General features: G+C 45.1%; 1 protein-coding gene across 1 annotated transcript in view; it reads right to left on the bottom strand.

Moving 5' to 3' along the window:
• Positions 1 to 5: 5 nt before the first annotated feature.
• The window catches only part of LOC134579090 (putative nuclease HARBI1), a 48,801-nt gene continuing 29,824 nt past the window's right edge, over positions 6 to 18,982 (bottom strand). Inside the window, exons 3-4 of the mRNA XM_063438253.1 lie at positions 4,941 to 5,304; positions 6 to 334 (exon numbers count right to left, since the gene is read on the bottom strand). Coding sequence (XP_063294323.1) covers positions 4,943 to 5,304 — 362 coding nt within the window. The 3' untranslated portion in view covers positions 6 to 334; positions 4,941 to 4,942. The remainder of the gene's footprint in view (positions 335 to 4,940; positions 5,305 to 18,982) is intronic.

The raw sequence follows: 18,982 nt of genomic DNA, 5'->3' as shown, positions 1-18,982 counted from the left end.
ACTGCTTCAGTTCTTAATTTAATAACAAACTTGGATGAGGCCAGGTTTACATAATAAAAATGGGGCTTCTTCATTTGCCCTCTTTGTGATATTATGGGAGTTGGCAGCAGTGGGATTGATTAATTCTAATTGTCCTTGATTTGATTACTCCTTTGGTAACATGCTCAAACGGCTATCTTTATAGCCGCCACATGCAGCATAGTTGGGACAAACTTGTCTCTGTACAGTTCGTGTGTTTTGTTATACAAAACGCAAGCCAAGTGAAACTCATATCTGGGTGATTCAAATGGTCCCATACAGCAGTCTTCAGAGTACACAGGGGGTTCTTGATATCCTGTAAGAAAGGGGATTTTATTAAACTAAGCAAATATGAGAACATTGTAAAAACAAATGTTGTGCCCACTTAAAAATTTCACATGGTCAGTCCCTTTTGTATTAGTAAAAACCAAAGAAAAAGCAACCAGGGGCATACCCTGCAAGCGTCGACCACACCGGCGGAAAGATGCCACCCGAAGACCCATGCAACGTTATGCAACTCACTGCCATTTCCCGACAGGGACGACCATGGGCCACAACGGATCCTAGGTCAGTGGCAAGAGGGCGCTAGCTCCAACACAGTCCCGGGGCAGAGGGGACCACCCACCACCACAACGCCATAGGACCCCCAACAAGTACCAACACCCGTACCAGATAAGAGGACCGGGGGTCTACTACGACCAACGACTGCATGCAAGCAAGGCCCCTGGGCCACAACAGGCTGCTGCTTCAAATTGCCCTACTGATCGAGCTCACCTACCTGGCCTGTACCCAAGCAGTGGAAAAGCGGCAGAGGCTCCTAAACGGGACTGTAACATACCACAGGCAGGAGTTGGCTGACTGGGACACTTACCACCACAGATAAGAAATCCGCCCAATCCCTCATACCTCCTATTGCCTCTGAGACTTAAAACACACTGCTAATAATACCGCCATGCTCTACCCTTAGTCACAACACACCTAATATTTTGCGGTGAGACACACCTGCATACATCAGGGGTAGATAGCGAAACACATGTTGGCCTCAACCGTATTGAAGTATTGTCTTATCGGCTAAGCTATAGCAATATGATCCATAACCACACACATTCAGCCTGTGCATACCACACTTGTTTATGCCTAACACAGAGTGCAAACTCACGATAATGCTTTTCCAAACCCAAGCTTAAAGGACCACTCTAGGCACCCAGGCCACTTCAGCTTAATGAAGTGGTCTGGGTGCCAGGTCCAGCTATGGTTAACTAATTTTTTTATAAACATAGCAGTTTCAGAGAAACTGCTATGTTTATCAATTAGTTAAGCCTTCCCCTTTTTCCTCTAGTGGCTGTCTCACTGACAGCCGCTAGAGGCGCTTGCGTGATTCTCACTGTGAAAATCACAGTGAGAGCACGCAAGCGTCCATAGGAAAGCATTATGAATGCTTTCCTATGTGACCGGCTGAATGCGCGCGCAGCTCTTGCCGCGCGTGCGCATTCAGCCGACGGGGAGGAACGGAGGCGGAGAGGAGGAGGAGAGCTCTCCGCCCAGCGCTGGAAAAAGGTAAGATTTAACCCTTTTCTCCTTTCCAGAGCCGGGCGGGAGGGGGTCCCTGAGGGTGGGGGCACCCTCAGGGCACTCTAGTGCCAGGAAAAAGAGTGTGCTTTCCTGGCACTAGAGTGGTCCTTTAACTACTATTGCAAGTTGCATATACGCTCCTTCTCCTAATAGGCTTAGCATAATTGTTATACTCATGTTTATCCCTAATATCATAAAATTGTGCATGTCTAACTTAATACCCCAAGTGTACCATGTGATGCTTGTTTTGAGGATTGCAGTTGGGGTACCTCGAAATTGTATGTTTTGATTTTTTTTTTGCACGGCAAAAATATAAAATAAAATAAAAATAAAAAAAAAACAAAGAAAAACAAGTTACCTGCGCTCTCTCCTTAATCCCTATGTATTTTTAAACAAATGGAGGTTTTTTAGTTACCTCTAATGAGAGGATGAGCCCACCTGCCAACATCAAGGCAGACCCCCCCTAGGTGGGTCCTAACTCTAACCATTCATCTTGCTTCCTTGAGCCTCTGGCAAAAATCTCTACTGAGACAGAAAGGGGTATTCTTTATATACACCCCTATACATTATTAACCCTTAATAGGGAACACATGGGATGGGCGGCTGCATTGTAACAAGGCTGAGTATTACAAAAAATGGATACAAATGCAGAAAGAAAAGTCCTGCGCTCACTCCCATCACTGGGCGGCTGCAATGACTACAGTACACATCAGCCCCAATATATAGTAAAAAACAAGTTAGCGGCTGCATTGTAACAAGGCTGAGTAATATCCCATGTGTTCCCTATTAAGGGTTAATAATGTATAGGGGTGTATATAAAAAATACCCCTTTCTGTCTCATTAGAGATTTTTGCCAGAGGCTCAAGGAAGCAAGGTGAATGGTTAGAGTTAGGACCCACCTAGGGGGGGGTCTGCCTTGACGTTGGCAGGTGGGCTCATCCTCTCATGGCCATTGGAGGTAACTAAAAAAAATCAATTTGTTTAAAAATACATCGGGATTAAGGAGAGAGCGCAGGTAACTTGTTTTTCTTTGGTTTTTACTATATATTGGGGCTGATGTGTACTGTAGTTATTGCAGCCGCCCAGTGATGGGAGTGAGCGCAGGACTTTTCTTTCTGTATTTGTACCCTTTGTATTAGTGACCGTACAAAGTTCTACTTTCCGTTACTCATACTGACTAGAGATCGACCGATATTGGTTTTTTTTTTTTAGTCGTTTAAAAAAAAAAAACTTTCTACACAAATGATTGTTTACTGAACAAATTTTATGTTAAAATATATTTTTTTAGAAAATCTTTTCTTTCTTTATTTTTTTTAAGTGGTAAATGTACTAAATATTCATGCCAGTCAGATTTTTTTTTCTTTCAAGAATATTTGGTGTTCCTCTCCCTTCCCTCCCTCCCCTCCTTTCCCTGTCCCTTAGTGTTCCTGTCCCTTAGTGTTCCTTTCCATTCACCTTCCCTCCCTGTCCTTTAGTGTGTGTGTGTGTGTCCTCAGTGGTCCTCTCCTTGGTGTGCCTCATTATCTCTCTTGTAGCGTGGCCTAGCGCAGCGTTTCATGTACCCAGTGGCACTGATGGGAAGTGTTCTCTGTCAGTTCAGCTTGGCTTAAGCATGTTACAATGAGTGACTGATAGGGGGGAGCTCTGTGCACTTCCTTTCTGCCAGTCACTCTATTCTTGCACCTTCCAGAGCCAGTGCGCTCTAAGATGGACCTTATGATTATCGGTCTATCACTCAATACTGACCCTCATGTGTTCCCTTGGTAAATGTTTTTTATACATTTGGGATGTTCTTCTGATTGCCATGCTTGTGTGTGTTCAAAAATACTCTGCATCTTGGAAAAAAAATTGCCAAAGTTAAGGCTAACGGTACCAGGCCATTTTTATTTAATACAAAAGTGATATTACAAGCAGTAGTGGTGTAGGAAAACAAAATGTCTGCTTATTTATAATAATCTATCCTGTCAATCTTCACTGCAGGAAGAGAAATTGGTATATTTGTAGATTGTATTGTGTGAGGGTTTGTGTTTTTTCCCCAGAGAGATTGTATTTGAGTTCTGTCTGGAAATCGTCCAGCCATTGTTATTATAACGAGATCAGTTTATGCGACATTGATGTTACCTGGCAACCAAGGAGAATGGATTGGAATGTGCATGTGTGAACAATGACTACTTCAGTATCCTAGTTAATGGGGGTGCTGGACGCCGTTGAGCATCTGTACTGTGTGGCTGTCACATTTAAAAGTACTGCGCAAATAATGCAATATTTGATGCAGTCATTGCTCTAAGCTTGAATATTCCTCCCCGGAAACTATTCAAATGATTCAGAAGGTTTTCGGGGATGTGCAATGAGTGCAGCGCAAATAAAAGTGTGGCACAAACGTTTCAACGATGGTTGAGAATCTGTTGAAAGATTTGGCGCCCTGTGACTTTTGGCTTTTCCCAAAAATAAAATCACCTTTTGAAAGGGAAGGGATTTCAGACAGTCGATGAGATTCATGTAAAAACAACGAAGCAGCTGATGGTGATTTCAACAAAGGATTTTGTTCCACTTCGAACAGTGGTGCTTACTTTGAAGGGGACTAAGGCATTCTTGTCCTATGTACAATGTTTATTGTATCTTCTTCAACAAATGTCTCTATTTTACATATTATATGGCTGGATACTTTCTGGACAGAAGTCGGATACTTACACACACTCTATTAGGGGTGTACTCACTAATAATGTGACAGTTGTTGGTCGTGGAAATGGAACACCTTTTATGTAAATTCTAACGGTAGTGACTGGTCCCCCAAGTTGCTCAGTATGGCGTATTTGTAGGTTCACAATAAGTGATCCCTGCCTCACCATGGTAAGCTCCGTGAAGAGGAACTATCTTGACCCCCTGCTATTTGTACATAAATCCCCAAAACTCCAGAGCATAGGTGAAAAAAACCCTGAAAAGGGGTCTTCGTCATCAGGTACGTGTTTATTTAATATATGCTCTGCTGGCAAAATTTAAAGCAATTGTTTGGTTCAAGATACTTACTTGGAGTTCCTGGAAGCTTCCTCTGCCCAACGTATAGTGTTCTGAACTCCACAGCGTTGTTGCCACAATTCTGCACATTTGTATAGAACAATGTCCTTTTGCCACACCTAACGTTTCATCTATAAATTTCTAATTTGGCAGTGCATTATATAATAATTTTCTTTAAAGGCAAACCAATTCATGCAAGGCCTGACAGTTGCAAATGTAAAAATAATTTAGTGGAGAATGTCTAATGAACAAAAATCACAGGAAATGCGACACACTTGCTTTTTTACCATTTCTAATAACCTCCCCCCCCCCCCCCCCCCCCCCAAAAACAATACCTCTAGCTGAAATGTCGTTTTAGCAGCTCTCTACGTGCTAGCTCAGCTTCTTCACTGCCTTCTTCCCCAGCTTCTCCTTCACTTTCATCATCTCTCTCCTCTACTGGAATTTCTTGGCCATGACTTAGTGCCATATTATGCAGTACACAACATGCCACAAATATTTGGCTAACTTTTAATGGGCTGTACTGTAGCGATCCTCCACGTCTGCTTAGGCACCGGAATCTTGATTTCAAACAGCAAAATGCACGAGAGACTACACTGAGGGCTGCTGCATGGGAGGTATTATACTTCAACTCTGCTGGTGATTGTGGGTTTTCTATTTGGGTCATCAGCCAAGGCTTCTGGGTATAACAGCGCCCTCCTAGAGAATTTTAGAGGAATATGAAATTGTAAGAGCAGGTGTATGCTGTAGTTGCAGCCCCCCAAACCCCATTTTCAAAAAAATGACTCCATTTAATCCTACTGTACAGTTTATTAGAATGAACACCACTGCAAAACCATGTAAGATAAAATTTGTTGTGCTTTACAACCAGAAGACTGATACGCTTTGATAGTCTGTGTCCATGGGGCTTAGGGACACATAGAAGTCTGCTCCTAATCACACTGCAAATTTAAAGCCAATGTTACAATTTACTACACAAGAGCAAACCGTTTGTGAATAATGGGAAAACCAAAATGTATTATGGGAAAACCAAAATGTATTATGCATTAATGTCCTTGTTTTATCATTTGTATATAATATAGATGAGAACATAGCAAAATGAAGAAAATATGACCTTTATATCAAACATAATAGTGTAAAGGGGCACTATAGTTAACAAAACACTTTAGCTTAATGAAAAGTTTTTTGTGTATAGATCATGTCCTTGCAGTCTCACTGCTCAGTTTCCTGCCATTTAGGAGTTAAATCCCTTTGTTCTTTTTATGCATCCCTAGTCACAGCTCCCCTGGCTGTGACTCACAGACTGCATTAAAATAGAATGGTTTTATTTTCAATCACAACCAAAACTTACTTTAAAGATCCCCCCTCCTATATTGTAAAGTGATCTTAAATTACATACAGGGGGCTCTTACACGGTCTAGAAAGCTATTCACTGTGCAGGAGATCCATTCTTAAACAGAATTTGCAATAAAGGAAGTGTAAACATTAGAAGTGTTTAGGAAGCTGTGTGAGTCACATAAAGGGAGGTGTGGCCATGGATGCATAAACAAAGTGATTTAACTTCTAAATGGCAGAGAATTGAGCAGTAAGATGGCAGGGGCACATTCTATACACCAAAACGGCTTTATTAAAGGGACACTCCAGGCACCCATACCACTTCTGCCCACTGGAGTGGTCTGGGTGCCAACTCCCACTACCCTTAAACCTGCAACTGTAATTATTGCAGTTTTTTTTTTATTTTTATAAACTGCAATAATTACCTTGCAGGGTTAACTCCTCCTCTAGTGGCTGTCTACTAGACAGCCACTAGAGGGCACTTCCTGCTTCATAGTGCTATACCGTCGCTGGACGTCCTCACGCTGTGTGAGGACCTCCAGCAGCGCTCAATTCCCCATTTCCCCTATGGAAAGCCGAGGGGACATCGGCAGGGGTCTCAGGTAAGTGACTGAAGGGGTTTTCACCCCTTCAGCAACTGGGGATGGGTGGTGGGAGGGAGAGGGGACCTGCAGTGAGCAGGAAAACAGATTGTTTTCCTGGCACTGGAGAGTCCCTTTAAGCTAAAGTTGTTGTTGTACCAATAGTGTCCCTACTCTGATGAAAAACATTACACTGTTGCCCGGTAGCAGTAAATTGCTGTTCCCTTTTACGAATATTATTTTGTGGATATGAAGGGGAGACTGCTATGGGAATCTAGCTCCATGCACTTGTAACATACACACAGTTGCTGTCTATATAACATTATCAAAAGGAGGCCACTTCTGAATTAACACTAAGTTTTAGTACAAAAAATAGCATACTTTCAGCTTGTCCTTGGCCCACACAAGCCATATCCCTTTTTTATAATTGATAAGCTTAATGCTACAACGAAGACTACGATTAACTGTTTACAATCAGAAGACATGGGCATCACATATCATTTGACTTATTAGTGATTTTTAGTTCTACCTAGATTGTATAATGGATAAAATAAATGTGCAGTAAAAATGGTGTATTAATGATGTACAGGCATAAAATGGGCAAATGAGCTCCAGCAAGGGGGATACGGCCAGGCTTTCAGGATGTGGTGCAGAAAGCAGCATTTTTAAAAATGTTTAATTAAAAGTAATTGAGCATGCAAAATTCATCTTAATTATGAGGGCAAAAGAAATTGTATGCATTAAAGCTGTGTAGGTGTCTGGAGTGTCCCTATAACGAGCACTAAAGAACAATTTTTAACAAACACTTTGAAAGAACAAAAAATTAATAATGAAAAAAAAAAACCCGTGCAAATGTACGCACATATGGCAAATAGAAGTCTTCATATACAGAGTGTTATTTTCCGGTTGTGAGTGGCAGTACTGCAAACAAGTGGGAAGTCACCTCCTTAAGTGGACAAGTAGCGCTGCAAATTAAAGATATTACATTAATTCCCTCCTCCCTGCCTATAAAAGGCCATACCTCCAAAACATCCACAGTTCTTGTCCCGGCATCGGGATAGACAGGTAGCTCAGATCAAGGCTGGTGAGGCTCACGGGATGATGCCTGGGGGAACAAGATCCGAAAGCTCCCCGGGGTGGGTGAGCTGAGTGGCGCCCTTCCACATCTCGTTACAGAGTGTAAGTGGAGGGTAGATTTGATGCCGGCTAATGCTTTTAGGAGGTCCCAGGCGGCCCTCCAATCTCATTGCAGGCAATGCGCCTGCACACAGTTAAACGCATGCCCGGGTGGCCTTGCATTCCACTGAAGTTCCGACCACTACTGCTCATGCGTGGTTCGGAACTTCATTTTTTGGCGCAAAATTTTAAGCCTATTTATTCTGTACATGGCCCTTCTTTCACCAAGAGTGTTTGTTAGCAGTGGTACACCGTGTCACCAGCCCTCCCACACGGTAGTGAGGTTTTTTGAGGTGAGATTAACTAAAGTCTCTATTTTAAAAATCCTCATGTTATTTATAATGCAGGTTTGGATAATTGGTGGAAAAAGTCAAGATTTTTAGAAATCGGTCTGTCCTTCCAACAGAGAAATTGGATCATCATTACCACGGACGCATTGATAAAAGGCTGGAGGGCACATCCAGGATCCCATTTTCAGCGGGGAATATGGTCTACGGAAGAAGCTGCTCAGTCCTCGAATTTCAGAGAGATGAAAGCTGTTTGGAACACCCTTGTAGCTTCCAAACCAGTCATAAGGGGAAAGTCTGTGAGAATTCAGTCAGACAATGTCACAACTGTCACATACCTAAACCGACAGGGTGGTACGAAGGTGTTTTCTCTCCAGTCTCATTGTTCAGAAATCATGACTTGGTCTCAGGAAAATCTAGAATCAATCTCAGCAACGTACATCAAGGGAATCAGACAATATAATCACGGAATGATATAAGCCGACTGCATTGAACACAGTCAGAATGGTCTCTTCGCCCCCTAGCCTTTGTGAAGCTGGTCAAGCACTTTGGTCTACCTGATATCAATCTAATGGCCACAAGAAGAAATGCGAAGCTTCAAAAATGTGCTTCCATTACTGAAGATCATCCTTACATCCTGGACGGGTTCTCAATGCCATGGAAGTTCAGCATGGCGTATCTTTTTCCTCCAGTAGCTTTGATCCACCACATTGTGCAGAAAATAAGATCATATGGGGCCAGGATCTTGGCGATTTTACCTTTTTAGAAAGATAAAAAGGAAAAAAGGGGTGGCGCTAGTTAACAGAATGTGCTGATAGTGCAGCATGCAGCAATAACACCTAAGTGTACAGTCACTTGAATACACTTACATATACAAGTAAACAAAACGAGAAAAAAAGTGATTGCGCAAGTTGAATATAGCTCCATGGGTTTTGTAGAACGTCCCTAGGTTCTGTAAATATGGAACACCAATATAGGGTAGTATGTTTAAACATAAAATATAAAAGTGAGAAGCTTGGAAAAACTCACAATTTATAGAGCATTTTTGAGTTTGCTCTAAACCAGGCCTGTCCAACCTGCGGCCCCCCAGATGTTGCTGAACTACAACTCCCATGATTCTTTCAATGAAATAGATAGCCAGGGAATCATGGGAGTTGTAGTTCAGCAACATCTGGGGGGGCCGCAGGTTGGACAGCCCTGCTCTAAACTATGCAGGCAGAATGCATCAATCAGATGTGCATATATCTGTGTTGGGTCCCCCCAGGAGGTGTTTGCAGTCCTCGGTCAGGAAGATCAGGAACCAGGTAGTCAGATGTAGATATAATAAATATAATTTATTAATACACAATAAAAAGCACAACGCGTTTCGACCCAATATAGAGGGTCTTCCTCAGGTGCAGTATGTAGGTTACAACTAGAATATTATTTTTATATGACAAACAATTAAAAAATGATTACAGGCATGTATAAAACAATTCCTCTCCTTTTCCCATATAAGGAATACTTCCGGGCTTAGCCGTGTATTCCCGCCTCCCCCAAGATGTCCACCATCGCCCCGCATTCTCTATATGTTCGTCTTGACCTTCTCAACATGGCTGCAATACGCGGCTAACTCCTTAGAGTTCATCACTTCCGGTTTTCGTCCAAGTCGGCAGTCGGCAGAGTCCATACAGTGGCCATATTTGAAGAGGGAAAGTATAAGGGCAACAGAAGAATCAAATTATTAGATATTAATTCAGTAAAAATATGATATATTATCAAAAAGAATAGAAGGTGAGATGTAAAATATACATATAAAGTGCTAACAGTTAAAACTAAAATATAATAGAATAAAAAGGTCTATATAAAAAATAAAGCATATCACTCAATAAAATTTAGCCATATAGGACACATTGTATAAAAAAATTTATACATTAAACAAATAATGCTTAAAAGACATACAGATAAGAATGTAAAAGCTAATTGGGACAAGAAATAAAAATATATATATATATTATAAAATGGGACCTATCTCAAAGTCAATATTTAATCCTATAGGACATAATGTTTGGAGCTCAAAGATCCAACTAGATTCCTTTTTACTTAGATTAAATGTAGTATTCCCTCCTCTCCAATGGGTTTGAACCTGCTGTATTGCTCTGAATTCTATTTCATCAGGATTTGAATTATGTTTGATCAAAAAATGATTAGACACACTATGATTTACAAAACCATTTTTTATATTTCTAACATGTTCGTACATCCTTGTCTATAAGGGTCTGGAGGTTTTACCTATGTATTGTAAGCCACAGGTACATTGTAATAAATATATGACATTTTTAGAGTCACGTAATAAAATAATTAATATTAAACCTTTTTTTTAGTTATGTTAGATACAAAGTTATTTTTCCTTTTTATGCTCACTTTGGTATTTTTGCAGGCATATCAATTCCCACAATGATAAAATCCCTTCGCTGTCTTAGAACAATTAATTAAAAAATTATTACTGTCCACTTCCTGTTTCTCTACATAATTAGACGTTAAAATCTGCTTGAAATGTCTTGCCCCTCTAAAAATAAACTTGGGGTTATCGCCAATGAATTCGTGGACGTCGTGGTCTTGCTTTAAAATGTTCCAATTTTTCTTTATAATTCTTTTTAATGACCCTATATTACTGCAGTAATCAAAAATCAACAGGATTTGCTTAGTTTGTCTGTTTTGATCCCTCTTTTTATAGTTTAATAGCTGTTGTCTATCCAAATCTTTAACGTTATCTATATCTTCCTGAAGTTTTTCTTCACTATTTTCCTTTTGTAAAAATTGTTGTTTTAAAATTGACGACTGTGCAATAAAAATCGACATGGTCTGAGCAGTTTCTTTTTAGTCTTAAAAATTGACCCTTGGGGATATTCTGAAGCCATGGATCATGATGACAGCTACTAGTTTCTATGAAACTGTTTACGTCCACTTGTTTAAAAAAAGTTGGGGTCTTAAAACGTTGTTCAGAAACATAAATATTAAGATCCAAAAAGTCTATCATTTCGGGGCTTACACTCTTCGTAAGATTAATCCCCCATTCGTTAAAATGTAAGTAATTAAAAAAAACAAATTAAAATCTGCTTCAGACCCTTTCCAAAAAATAAAAATATTGTCTATATAACGCCTGTATAGGACCAGGTTTGCTCCCCAGCTATGTCCCTGGTGTATAAAAATTTTTCCCAATAGGACATAAATAAGTTGGCATAGTTGGGGGCAAACCTGGTCCCCATAGCAGTGCCTCTAGTTTGCAAAAAAAATCGCCGTTAAACCAAAAAAAGTTATTGGTTAAAATCATCTCTATTCCTTTAACAATAAAATAAATCTGAATATTTAAAAACTAATTTGACTGATTTAAAAAGAAAGTGGCTGCCTCTATTCCTTTTGAATGGTCTATTATCGTATATAAGCTTGTAAAATCACAAGTAATCAATAAAAGGCCTTCCTCCCATTTTTGTTCTTCTAAGATTTTTAGAAGACTCATTGAGTCTTGCAAATATGAGGGACATGTTCTAACTAGCTGTTGGAGAAAAAAAATCGATAAATTGTGACAAAACAGATAAAATGGAATCTATATACAAAAAAGTCATATATACAGGCACTCTTTTATCCATATTGGTGCAAGGTATCCAGGCAGCCCATTAGCCTCCTAATAATCATAAACCAATAAATGATACCGCACTCAATAAATTTGGACATATAATATTGTATTTAATAATTGATGATTTTCAAAAAGTATTTCATAAGTATTTAAATATATACACAAAAAGTGAAAACAATTGTGAAAAAATTAATAATTAGAGGAAAATGTATCCTATAGCGTCCAATATAACTCCATGCATAAAAAATCCTGACAAGAGCTAGCTAACTAATATACAACAAATGCCAAACTGTATGGTATCATAAACACTTCCAAATTTGGAATATAGATGAATGCTGACAATATCTCATAATACCTATCTGTGTAACCTGCAATAACAGTAGGTTACTTCATGTTTACTTTTTTTATACATATAAGCAGGATGAAAAGTGTACTAGCATTTATTATCCATTCTTTTGCATTATTTTAGATTAAACAGGTTTTGTTGCAATTGTCTTTTGTGGATGTACACCGTATAGAATATGGGTGGTACACCCTTAAACTTTGATATATAAGAATTGGCCTCCAGGGTAGCGCATATAAGCGCATTCGATGGGAGACGCATGTGCAAGACAAAAATAATACGCATGCGCAAACTGGGAGCCGCACGCCAATGACGTCATAATGAAATAACAATTTTTTTTTTTTTTTTTTGTAAATATAATTTTTATTTTGTTTTTGTTCAGGATTTTGAGACACGCAGGTCTCTAATTATAGTAGAGCACGTAAACAGATTTACCTTACAATGAAAGAAGTCATCAGGCACGCAGGCCCTCACGGGGGAGTTGTCAGGCGTATACAGTTTCTTAGGTGCTTGTGCGAGAGCATACTGTGCGCTATGTCTTTTGTTAGGGACAGCAATATGCATGCTTAGTTGGGCTCGCAGGCCCCCTTTAATGTCGGACTCGCAGGTCCCGTGTAACATATGGGTATGTAGCTTTGTGTGCATCCTACTCGATGCGTGTGGGTTGGTTGCGTCCCTACTGCGTGTTAGAGTCTCGCGGTGGCTTTCGCCTCCTGGGGGGGAGTGCTGCAGTACTTGGTTGTGGGTCTCGTTCCCGTTCGGGCTCTGTTGGCTATGTGTGCTGCATCTAGACGTAGAGTTCGTCCGCTGCGGTAGGTGCGTTAACCTGTGTCTAGAAGTATAATGTGGTGAGTACGTGCTGTATAAGGGAGCAGCGTAAAGTAATCGTTTCATTGTAGTGGTGGATTGGAGGTGCGCATTGGAGCTCTAGGGTGGTTCAGTCATGGGTTCCAGTCTCGAGTCGCGTTCTTTCTAGGCAGTATTAGGGGGGGGGGTCGGGGTTCGGTCATGTCTCTGTCCTTGAGTTTCTCTAGGAAGGTGTCTTTGGCGGTTTCGAGGAGCCACAATGTCCAGGTCTCAGCGTAAGTCTGGGGTTTGTCTGAGGCTGTCATGATCAGGTTTTCTATTGCCCTAAGTTCTTCCATCTTGGCGAACCATACCTTCAACGGAGGTGCGGTCTTTTGTTTCCAATAGAGGGGGACTATCTGTTTAGCTACGTTTAGTATCCTAACTGTCATGGATCTCTTGTATCTGGATCTAGGTACTGTGGTGTGGTGAAGGAGCATCGCTGCCGGTTCCGGGGGGGGGGGCGCGTCCGAGAACATCTTTAAGATGTCGTGTATGCCCTCCCAGTACGGTCTAATTGTTTCGCATTCCCACCATATATGAATTGCAGTTCCTGTTTCCTTCTCGCACCTCCAGCAGAGGCTAGTGTGTTCTGAGTCTATGTTGTGAAGGAGGTGTGGGGTGCGGTACCAGTTCGTCAGGAGTTTAAATGCCGTCTCTTGGGTCTTGCTGTGTGTCGAGCAGTGGTGAGTGAGGTAGCATATCTGCTCCCATTCTGCGTCTGTGAACGTCGTGTTCAGTGCCGCTTCCCATTTCCCCATGAATAGAGGTTTAGCAGTGGGTGTCTCAGTCTGTAATAGTGTAATATTTGCCGTTAGTGGTGATGTGGTGTAGTCTCGGTATCGGGGTCAGGAGGATGTTTTGAAATGCTTTCGGGTCGAGGCCCGGTTTAAAGTCTGCGTTGTGTACCAGAGGTGTCAGGGGGGAGGGGTAAGGCGCCAAGTTATGCGTTTTCGCCGCTTTGCGCCAGATGTCCAGGGTGGATCTAATGTATGGGGACATGGCTCGGGTGTCTGGGTCCTTCCTGCCCCAGGGTATGGCTGCTAGTGGCATGTTCGCCTCCGACTCCTCCGCCACTTTCCACATTTTATGGACTCCGCTCTTCGTCCATTCCATCACCCTTTGGAGATGCGTGGCCGTGTGGTATGAGCGGAAGTCCGGCAGTGCTAGGCCCCCCATGTCTTTTGGTCTCATTAGAGTGGCGGTTTTCATCCTGGGACGTCTACCATCCCAGATGTACGTGATCATGGCAGTTTTTAGTGTGGCAAAAAACGCCCCGGGGAGTTTAATTGGGATGGTTTGGAATAAGTATAGCAGGCGTGGGAGGAAATTCATCTTAATGACTTGGACCCTCCCGAGCCAGGATATATGTGGGTGCGCCCATTCTTTCATGTCTTTTTGGAAGGTGGTGAGTGTGGTGGCGAAATTGGCTTGGAAGAGGTCTTTGCTGTCCTTGGTCAGCCAGGTTCCTAGGTACCTGATCTTTTGGTCTGCCCATTGGAATGGGAAGCTCTGGCGTATGGGGTCGGCGCGTCTGTTGGGGACACTGACGTTCAGGATATGGGATTTAGCATAGTTTATTTTTAGATTTGAGATCTCTCCGAATTCCTTAAAGGCCTGTTGGATGTTGGGCAGGGTTATTTCTGGGTTGGTGATGAAGAATAGCAGGTCATCTGCGAAGGCGGCCACTTTATGGTGGACGTCGCCTGTCGTGATGCCTGTGATGTCAGTGTTGCTTCTGATGTGCGTCAAGAACGGTTCTAGGGCTAGGACGAACAACAAGGGGGATAGGGGGCAGCCCTGTCTGGTGCCGTTGTGTATTGTGAGTTCGGGGGTCAGCGCCCCGTTGACGAGGACGTGTGCCGTCGGCTCGTGATACAGGGCAGTGATCCATCGCATCATGTGTGTTCCCAGGCCCGCATGTGTCAGAGTGTCAAAAAGATATGTCCAACCGACTCTGTCGAAGGCCTTCTCCGCGTCTGTGGACAGCAGGAGAAGGCCCCCGGCTCCCGCCCCCCTGCCGTGCATGAGGGTGAGTGTTCGGATGGTGTTGTCCCTGGCTTCGCGACCTCCCACAAACCCCACCTGGTCTGGGTGGACCAGTCTGGGGATGTGCGACTGCAGCCGCGTCGCCAGGATCTTTGCAAGGAGTTTGACATCGCAATTGATGAGGGAGATTGGCCTGTAACTCCCGCAATGTTCCCCATCTTTACCCTCCTTGGGGGATTATGGTGATGTGGGCTGTCAGGGCTTGCTTGGGGATGGGTTGGCCCTCCCTCACCGCATTAAAGGAGTCTACTAGTGGCGGGTATAAGCTATCCGCGAAGGTCTTGTAATATTTTAGCGGGAGGCCGTCAGGGCCCGGGCTCTTGCCCGGTTTAGTTTGTTTGATCGCCCGTGTCAGCTCTGCTAGTGTGATTGGTTCGTCCAGCAGCGATGCCGTTTTGTCGTCTATAGTCGGGGATGCGTGTGCGTTGAGGTATGTGCGTATTTTATCCCGTAGTCGTGTTTTCGCCGTCTCTGTGTGTGGTTGCGGTAGGGAATATAGGTCGGCGTAGTACGTCCGTATTGCGGTTAGTATGTCGGTCGGGAGGCGATGGAGTTTGCCACTTTTGTCTCTGATTCTGTCGATGTATGTGAGCTGTCTCTTTTTGGCAAGCATGTTGGCTAGGAGTTTTCCGCTCTTGTTCCCATGTATGGAGAAGAATGCTTTGTGTCTTATCGCGTCCCTGTGGAACTTAGAGTGGAGCAGCGAGGTTAACTCGCGCCTTAGCTGTAGGAGTCTCGTTTGGTGTGTGGTGTGTGGTGAGTGTTTGTTGAGTTCTTCCTCGTGTTGGATGTCTGTCAGGATCTGGGTCAGGCGGGCCTCAGAGTGTTTCTTGAGTAGGGCTCCCTGTTGTATGAAGTGTCCCCGTATCGCGCATTTGTGGGCTTCCCATCTAACCGTCGGGGACGTCAGTGCTGGGGGGTTGTCCAGGAAATAGTCCCTGATTTTTTCCCCGATGTGGTTCGTGAGGTCTGTCCTGGTCAGGAGATACTCGTTGAGTCTCCATTTAGTGATGGTGGGTCGGTAGAGCGGGGATTTTAAGCGTAAGGTGACAGGTGCGTGGTCCGACCACGTCGCCACACCAATCGTTGCTTCTTCTACTAGGGGTAGTGCGTGTTGTGTGGTGTAGAAGTGATCTATTCTGGTGTATGTCTGGTGTGGGTGGGAAAAGTACGTGAAGTCTTTTTCGTCGGGATGATGAGCTCTCCAGCAGTCTATCAGCCGGTATTTCCTAATGAGTGTCTTGAGGGAGTGCATCTGTTGCAGCGAGGTGTGGGACGTGCCGGAGGAGCAGTCCCAGGCTGGGTCTAGTGTGATGTTAAAGTCCCCCCCCAGCACCAGCGTCCCCTCAGCGAACGCGTGCAGTTTGCGTAGTGTCTGGAGTAGGAAGCGGCACTGTCTTCTGTTGGGGGCGTATATGGTAGCAAATGTGTAGGGTTGCTCAGCTATCTTGCCCTTGAGGAAGAGGTATCTACCTTCTTCGTCTGTGAGGCACCCCCCCTCCTGGAACGGCACTCGTTTGTTTATTAGGATGGCTGTCCCTCTAGATTTGCCCCCATGGTAGTCGCTAAAGTATCCGTGAGGGTAGTGGTGGTTCGTCAGTTTTGGTCTGTCGCCTTTCCTGAAATGTGTCTCTTGGATCATGACCACCGAGGCCCTGTGGGCGTGAAAGTCCCTCAGGGCCCCGGTCCGTTTTTCGGGCTGGTTGAGTCCCCTGGCATTAATGGTCATGATGGTGAGTTGGGCGGGGGTCGGTGCCATGTTTGACCTGGTGGGGCCCCTCTGTCAGTAGTGGAGGAGCGTAGGATGGGGGGGGAATGGAGGAGTGGGGTGGAGAGGGGCGTAACGGGGGTGGGGGGGATATGTCGGTCTCGTCACCTTGAGGTGGCGTCTGGGTGTGGGCGTCGGGGAGTTGCGGCGCACGGTTCCACCTGTGACCCGTGCGGGCTGCTCACCTTGGGTTGACGCCCCGTCCCATGGGGTAGTGAAAGGAGGTCTAGGCTCACCTAGCGGGCAACGTCTGTGTCCGGTCCGTAACCGTCGGATCTCTCCTTAGTCACCTGTTGCCGTCACAGACCCGTGTCGGTCCCCTGCGGCTCCAATGCGCGTCTCGTATGTGGTTGGTGTCGTAATCCTCGCCTGAGGTTGTGTGGCCACGTGGCCTGTATGGGAGTAAAGCCATCGGTATTTAGCGATAACATCGGAAACATCAGTAAAACATTAACATTACGTACATTAGACAACGAGTCTATCAAAACATTAACAGTGGTTTGGTGAACTAGCTGTGGTTGTTGTGAAGCTTGCCTGTACAGGCCTATTACCTTGTGCATTATCCCGGATCCCTCCCGCGTCTCCCCCGCCCGCACGTCCCCCTCTGTTCTGTGTAGGCCCCCTTCTTGGCCTCTACTTCAGCGGGTAGTGTGTGTTGTGTGTTCCCTGTCCGTCAGTGGTCTGGACGCTCAGTCTTGGCTCCGGGGCTTGCATAGTGTGTGATCTTGAGGTCTCCCCCGTTATCGTCACCCCCCTGTGTGTGTTGGTACTGTGAGTCCTTGTCGTCTCTTTATCGGTGTTGTGTCATGTCTGCGTTCTGGCTACCCCTAGTTCCAGTAGCTCCGGGTCTCCCCGGATCCCCCTCCCCAGGTGTGGCCCGCCGGCTCCACCCCCCCCCGGCCCGCTCGCCGAGGGTCGTTAGTGGCCGGGTGGGTGGCGGCGGCGGGCCCCAGCCAGGGAGTTAGGTCTCCTCCACCCCCCTCCCCCTCCCTTTCAACCCTGGTGTACTTGCGAGCAAGGGTTCTCATCAGTTCGGTATGCCGGCTCCGGCATTACTAGTCTCAGTCCACCCCAATACTCGGGGGTTCCGCTAATGTGGTGGTGCGGCCCGTCAGGAGGGTCGCTTTAAATTGTAATTCCACAGTGCTGCATTGGTTCCGTACGGTGATCTTTTCGGGTAGTGTCTCTGGGGAGCACGTGGTCGGGAGTGCGCAGGAGGGCCTTGCAGTGTTAGGCCAAGTCTTTCACAATGTCCAGTCTCGGGTAACAGCCGCTAAGGGCCATTAGCGCGTTGCACCCGACGGCCTCGTGGCTTGTTGTCGGGATCTCCTCACTCGTTGCTGTTGAATTTGAGCTGGGGAGTTCGGCCCCTGTGGAAAGGAGTAAAAGTTCAGTGGGTCGGGCCAGGTCATTTGAATCGGCGTGAGGTGTAGTTCTTTGAGAAGGTCTTCCATGTCCCCCTCACTTTTCACAGTGAAAGGTCCGTTCTGAGTGGTTGCTTGTAGCCCCGTGGGGAAGTTCCATCTGTATCTGACTTTGTTAGTCTGCAGTGCCCGTGTGAGAGGGCGCATCGCTCTCCTGTAGGCAAGTGTCGCTGGCGATAAGTCTGGGAACAGTTGTACCTCTACCCCATTAGAGATCACCTGTATGGTGTCCCTGGCTCTGTGTAGGATGTCTTCCTTTGTCTGGAAGTGGGCAAGGCAGCAAATGATGTCTCTAGGGGGGGCATCTGGGGGTCCTTTCGGCCTGAGGGCTCTATGTGCCCTAATAAATTCTATGTGGGTGGTAGGTGGTCGGCCGAGGAGGTTGTTGAATAATTCTGACAGCGTGTCCCTGATAGGGGTAGTTTGATCAAGTTCCTCTGGCATACCTCTGATCCGTATGTTTTGCCTCCGCCCACGGTTATCGAGGTCCTCTATGTGCTGCGCCATTTGTCGGAGTTGGACTCCCTGTTGTTGGAGTGTGCAGGTATTCGCAGATTGTGCCGCTGCCATGTGGTCGCAGTCGGCTTCTAATTGGGCTACCTTCTGTTGGGTGCCCTGGATGTCTTCCCGCATGGTGCGCAGTTCCTCTGAGAGGGACTTATGGAGGGCGGCATTAGCCTCCTTCAGGTCGGCTTTGGTGGGCAGGTTCCGGATCATCTCGATCCATTCAGGCTGGGGGTGGCTTCCCCCTAGGTGGTCGACATGTGGTGATGGCGGGCGGGAAAGGCCCGAGGCCTCGGAGTCATTGGAGGCCTGGGCTGGCAGCTCGGCCGGCGGCACGAGAAATTGCCTCATGGCAGAATGTTGTGCCCCCTTCGGGGTGCTGGAGGGCTGATTGGCCTGCGATGTCCGGTGAGTTTTTCCCATTTCGGTGGTCTGTAGTGCTTATCGG

Source organism: Pelobates fuscus, chromosome 12, assembly GCF_036172605.1.
Source record: "Pelobates fuscus isolate aPelFus1 chromosome 12, aPelFus1.pri, whole genome shotgun sequence".
NCBI classification, from domain to species: domain Eukaryota; kingdom Metazoa; phylum Chordata; class Amphibia; order Anura; family Pelobatidae; genus Pelobates; species Pelobates fuscus.
The sequence above is the reverse complement of the archived record's forward strand: the minus strand, read 5'-3'. Positions and strand labels throughout refer to the sequence as shown.